The sequence below is a fragment of the Sinocyclocheilus anshuiensis genome, unplaced genomic scaffold (genome assembly GCF_001515605.1).
Source record: "Sinocyclocheilus anshuiensis isolate Anshui unplaced genomic scaffold, SAMN03320099.WGS_v1.1 scaffold1127, whole genome shotgun sequence".
Taxonomy (NCBI): domain Eukaryota; kingdom Metazoa; phylum Chordata; class Actinopteri; order Cypriniformes; family Cyprinidae; genus Sinocyclocheilus; species Sinocyclocheilus anshuiensis.
In genome coordinates, this window is record NW_015546115.1 from 1,041,973 (window position 1) to 1,048,609 (window position 6,637).

Here is a 6,637-nt window from a genome sequence, read left to right on the forward strand (position 1 = left end):
ATCAGATTACTTGATTAGCAAAATAATCATTGGTTAAGCCCTAGATTAGTTAAAACATTTCAAAATACAACTGCATTGTTTTACTTTTTGTGATTAAAAGACAAATATTTTGTGATTTGAAAATTTCTTAAAGTATTAAAACATTGTCTCGTTCTAGTGAACCAAGTATCTGCATTTCGTCTCATCTTGTGAGCTAAGTGTATTGTCACACCCCTAGTGTCTATGAGCGTGATAAAGCTCATAATTTTCCAAGTGTATATCGCTTTCATTCTTCAGGTCAATCATATGTTCATGAAAAAAAAAATCAGTTTGAATAAGGAAAGCGATAACTTTGCCATAGTATCCTTTCATATGTTAAAGTTGCCCCAGTCATTGCATTCTTTGCATGTGCTGCACTTTATTTGTACCATTTTGTTTTATTAGTTTATTTATTAGAGTTTGAAAGATTGTATTGATTGATAAGTGAGATCTGATTTTAGTCCTTGAAAACCAAAAAAAGTAGTGCAAGTCCTTGAAAGTCCTGGAATTTTATTTTGCAGTATCTGTACGAACCCTGTTTAAGTTACCAGTTCTTGGACCATTTGAATGTTTCTGTTGTTAATTGAACTGAACTGTAGTTTTCTGTAGTAAACGGTCTTTGTATATTTCCTATTTTATATTCATTCCCTAGTATTTCAGAAATTTCATGTTTTAGATTGTAGGTCATCTTGTACCCTGTCAAGGACAAAGCTTACCAGCAAAACTTGATATCAACAGCATCCTAAATGTGTTTGCACCATATTGTAATGAGTAAACTTTCTTGGTATTGCCGTTTCAAATAGCCCACCATAATGTGTAGTCTGAGCCTGTCAAGGGCTAATGGCAATGGCAGATATGTTACTAGTTAGTTTTAAGGAAAATCATTTTCAAATAATGTTCTTTTTTTTGTTTGCAAATAACCCTGTGTATGTGTCCGCCCCCGCAACCCCCAACCCCCGGGAAAAAGTTCAGGCTCAGGATTTTTTTTTGCTTTAACCCCTGGTTATTGCCCTGAGTCACATACACAAATGAAAATGCTGACTGTCTGTTTGTGTGTCTCCAGGGCTTCAGGTCCTGTTCACGATGCTGCAGAACATCGCTCAGGAAGAGGGAGCAGCTCAGAGCTTCTATCAGACCTACTTCTGCGACGTCCTGCAGCACATTTTCTCCGTTGTCACGGATACGTCTCATACTGCTGGTCAGTTGCTAGGCAGAGAGAGAGTGGCATGTTTTCAGCGTAACTAATGGAGCCGTTATTTTGAACAGAACTGCTTCACATCAGTCACGCAGTGTATCTCACAAACACTGCTGATCAGGTCATTTTTCCACCTGAAATAAAAAGGAAAAAAACAGGAGTTTAGGCTAAATGTAAAGAAAATAGGATTTGTTTTTTAGCTTTGACATCTCTTTTTATAGATATCATTATTGTTGCGTGCACTTCTCTCTTTCTTATTTAAGTGTAACATTTAAATTGTGATGTGTTAATTCATACTGATTTAAACTTAATGCAGTAAAATATTGCAGATTACTGACTCGAAGGTTAAAATCAGTGTGTGTGTGTCTGATGAATGTTCTGTGGTTTGTGCCGGGCAGGTCTGACGATGCACGCCTCCATCCTCGCCTACATGTTTAACCTGGTGGAAGAGGGTAAAATCAGCGTCACTCTGAACGCAGGCACCACGAGCAACAATCAAAGCTATGTGCAGGAGTATGTAGCCAATCTGCTGAAGACGGCCTTCCCACATCTGCAGGAGTAAGAGCAGCCTAGAGCATGAGGATTGTGTTTTCAGTGTGTTGCCGGTGTCATGTGTTCATGTTAATGTTGTTGTTTTTTGTTTGTTTTTTCAGTGCCCAGGTGAAGGTGTTTGTCACGGGTCTGTTCAGCTTGAATCAGGACATTCCTGCCTTTAAAGAGCACCTCAGGGACTTCCTGGTCCAGATCAAGGTACGTCACTTCCTTCCTGCTAGACTGACTTTTCACAATATAAATGGGTTAAATTAAAATTTCACAATATAAATGGGTACTACACATGCAGGGTTGAAAATGCACTTTTATCCCAATGGCCATTTATTTATTTGTTAAATACCCACCTCAATTTATATAAATATTTGTATTTTAATATTTGAATTGATTTATAATTGATTTTTAATAATTAGATATTAGAATTTTATTGTTACTAACATTTATAGTGAATTAAAAACAAATAATATTAATAATATAATTATTTTAGTAATAATTATTAAATTTATTAAACATTAATATCAATTAAATATTAGTAGTTAATAGTAATAAAATGCTCTGTAATAATTTGTTATTGTGCAAAATGTTTTAATCAATATTAATGTTGATTATATATTAGTTAATATAGTCAAAATGCTAATTTACGACTAATTAAATGTTAATAATTAAATATTAATCATTAATAGAAATAAAATGCTCTGTTTTATAATAAAGTAACTGTTATTGTGCATAATGTTGTTTTAATAAATATCAATGTTAATTACATATTAGTTAATATAATCAAAATGCTATTATTATTACTACTAATTAAATGTTAATCATTAATAGTAATAAAATGCTCTCCTATGAATAATACATTATTAATACTAATAAATAAATTGTGCGTGTTTTAATTTATAGTGACATTAATTATATTGAATATTAATGTTCATTTAATATTAATAGCTAACATAATTCAAATTATGCTAGTTGTTTATGATTAGTAGGAGTATTATATATAAACAATCTTGTGGCATTCACACAGTTTCTGGCCTTTCAAATGGATATGGATCTGTTTTTGATTCTGGATAACATTCCCAACTTTAACTAATACTGATTACAAATGGATACTTTGTTACAGTCTAACATTAAAAATGCTTTTATGTAAAGCTGCTTCCAAAAACATATAATGTGAAACACTGTGCAAATAAGCGTGACTTGGCACAGCGTTGGAGTTGTTCCAGTGGGCCGTTCATAATCACTCGCATTGTGTGTTTGCAGGAGTTTGCGGGCGAGGACTCCACAGATCTGTTCCTGGAGGAGAGGGAAGCGTCTCTACGTCAGGCTCAGGAGGAGAAACACAAGCTCCAGATGTCTGTCCCAGGAATCCTCAACCCTCACGAGCTCCCGGAGGAAATGTGTGAATGAGCACCTGGACAGTTTCACACTCATGAAGGAAGAGTGTGTGTGTGTGTGTGTGTGTGTGTGTGTGTGTGTGTGTGTTTTCATTTAGCTTGTAGAACTTGATTACTTTGATTTAAATACATAAAAAAAATATATATAGTTCTCTAAATATACTAGCAAACCTTTACATAATTTTGTCTGAATTTGCTACTATAATACTTTACTAGAGTTGAGTATCTCATTAATATTGATAGTGATAAATTTATTAAATAAGCTTAATATTTGTTGAAACTGACATTCTTCAGGATACTTTGAATAAAGTGTTAAAATAAGTTATTTGTAATGTATCTATATAATGTGTCTTTACTGTAACTTTTATTTAATTCAACTTCTAATGACCCCAAACTCTTTGCAAATGATTACACGTACACACACACACACATATATATATATATATATATATATATATATATATAAAATCTAATCTACGACCCATAACTGTCATAATACATGAAAGATAAACGGGATTTATGTAGGAAATACAGTACAGATGTGTGACCCTGGAGCACAAAACCAGTCTTAAGTCGCTGGGGTATATTTGTAGCAATAGCCAACAATACATTGTATAGGTCAAAATTATCGATTTTTCTTTTATGCCAAAAATCATTAGGATATTAAGTAAAGATCATGTTCCATGAAGCTATTTTGTAAATTTCCTACCGTAAATCTTAATTTTTGATTCGTAATATGCATTGCTAAGGACTTCATCTGTACAATTTTAAAGGATATTTATTTATTTTGCACCCTCTGATTCCAGGGGCCTCGTTTATCAACAGTGCTTAGAATAGGTTCTATATTTTGTCCTTATATTTACACATTCATTTCCTACATATAAGTACAAGTTGGTAGATAACACACTTGGCGTGAAATTGTGCTTATGCACTCATTATGCACACATCTGTGCATACACACTGTTGATAAATGAGGGCCCAGATTTTCAAATAGTTGTATCTCAGCCAAATCAAATGTTGTCCTATCCTAACAAACCATACATCAATGGAAAGCTTATTTATTCAGTTTTCAAATCATGTACAAATCTCAATTTTAAAAAATTGACCCTTATGACTGGGTTTGTGGTCCAGGGTCACATATCAAAATTAAAACATCACACGTACACGTGCTCGACAGCGAGACATCGCGAGATTTCCGTCGAATGGCCGAAAGGGCCGGAAGCAGGCGTAACGAAAACAGCCGATGTGTAACAAACGGTCGCCCCTCCCTCTCTCTTTGCCAGTTTTCCGAAAAAGGCCGAACGACCTGCAAGACGGTTCATATCATCCTATTTGTAAAGCCGTGTATTAGTACTATGGAAACATAAAGTTGGTTATTTTTACAAAGCGTGTGTGTGTGTGTGTGTGTGTGTGTGTGCCATGAAGCTATTTTGTAAATTTCCTACCGTAAATCTTAATTTTTGATTCGTAATATGCATTGCTAAGGACTTCATCTGTACAATTTTAAAGGATATTTATTTATTTTGCACCCTCTGATTCCAGGGGCCTCGTTTATCAACAGTGCTTAGAATAGGTTCTATATTTTGTCCTTATATTTACACATTCATTTCCTACATATAAGTACAAGTTGGTAGATAACACACTTGGCGTGAAATTGTGCTTATGCACTCATTATGCACACATCTGTGCATACACACTGTTGATAAATGAGGGCCCAGATTTTCAAATAGTTGTATCTCAGCCAAATCAAATGTTGTCCTATCCTAACAAACCATACATCAATGGAAAGCTTATTTATTCAGTTTTCAAATCATGTACAAATCTCAATTTTAAAAAATTGACCCTTATGACTGGGTTTGTGGTCCAGGGTCACATATCAAAATTAAAACATCACACGTACACGTGCTCGACAGCGAGACATCGCGAGATTTCCGTCGAATGGCCGAAAGGGCCGGAAGCAGGCGTAACGAAAACAGCCGATGTGTAACAAACGGTCGCCCCTCCCTCTCTCTTTGCCAGTTTTCCGAAAAAGGCCGAACGACCTGCAAGACGACTCGGCGGAAACAGCCGACGTCTCGCACAACGTTACCCGCTTGCCTCCGAGCGATCGCGAACATTCCCGGAAAATGCCGAACATTTCCGAAGTCGCTCGACGGAAACAACCGAAGTGTAACTCCCGTCCCTGTTCATCATGGCTACCGTATGTGCTGGTCTGCACAGTAACGCTCTGCTCGGAGACTGACTCTCCGCTCCTTTAGTGCCTCACATTTACTGTCTCCACCCTCGACATTTCGGCAAACAATCCCGCTTGCATGAGCCCAAACCTCCCTGGTTGTGTTGTCTCATAATAACGAGCCTTCATCAAGCATTTCGTCGGGCCTTAAACACCCCCCTTAAAAAGACCGAGAGAAAAACAGGCAACATTTTATTTCTCCAATGGTCTGAATACACTTTCCGCCTTTATGAACCATGTGTGAGAACTGCGCCGAGCTGCTGGAGGTGCTCAATGAGAGTAAGTCAACAGCATTTGATTGGTTTTTGTGCGTTTGTTGTGTTTTTGTACGTTAGTTGTTTGCAGCAAGTTAGCATGACTGTCCGAGCATGTGGCTCGCTGCCTCGATTCAGCGCAGATTTTCGTGTTTAATATTTAATCTTTCACACTTGTTGTCAACGTGTGCATTTAAAAGAGCGCTCAAGCACCTTTTGGCTGTCATTACTTCTCTTCTGTTTGATTTTGATATCAGTTTTTATTAATGCAATGCTATTTGAACGTGTTAGCCCTTCGTCATTTCAGAATTAAATCGTCAAACAAGAGCAGCTAAAAAATTAATCTGCTGTTTATTTTGAAGAGAAACATCAGAAAACATCTTTATGTGTGCGTTGACCATCAGCTTGTTTGAATATGCTTGGAGGCTGATGGGAAGTTGGACTGACATTAGCATTAGCATTAGCACAAGCAGAAGTGTTTTTGACATTGTCATCCTTCAAAATGCACACAGATCAACATCTGATCAGCCAACACGATCCACACGGCAGTGTAATTCTGCTGGAGCAGGTGATTTATGAGGGTTCATGCGATCTGACAGTCGGGATGTGAGATTTTAGCAGTCTTTGGCCCTCTGATGGCTGCTGGACAGGAATCGGACAGCATTTGTGTTTGTGTGCTTTGTTGGATGGAGAGAGTGTGATGTGGATTATTGCGCTTTCTTTGCTTCAGCACTGATGTCTTCGCAAGACAGTGACTGATGGTAATACCATGGCACTTTGATATGTACCATTGTAGTGAAGGTTTGCCATGGCTTTTGCATGAAACTTGAAAGAACTACTGTGATATATGTCCAAAGCATCACATCCAGTGTTGGGGAAAGTTACTTTTAAAAGTAATGCATTACAATATTGCGTTACTCCATAAAAAAGTAACTAATTACGTTACGTAGTTAATTTTTATGTAAAGTAATGCGTTACGTTACTTTTGCGTTACTTT

At 36.6% G+C, this 6,637-nt stretch overlaps 1 protein-coding gene and 1 pseudogene across 1 annotated transcript in view; both read left to right on the forward strand.

Moving 5' to 3' along the window:
* LOC107700879 (exportin-1-like) overlaps positions 1-3,239 on the forward strand; it is a 16,980-nt pseudogene extending 13,741 nt beyond the window's left edge.
* Positions 3,240-5,337: 2,098 nt separating this feature from the next.
* Positions 5,338-6,637, forward strand: part of LOC107700805 (ubiquitin carboxyl-terminal hydrolase 34-like) — a 57,247-nt gene continuing 55,947 nt past the window's right edge. Inside the window, exon 1 of the mRNA XM_016502620.1 lies at positions 5,338-5,665. Coding sequence (XP_016358106.1) covers positions 5,623-5,665 — 43 coding nt within the window. The 5' untranslated portion in view covers positions 5,338-5,622. The remainder of the gene's footprint in view (positions 5,666-6,637) is intronic.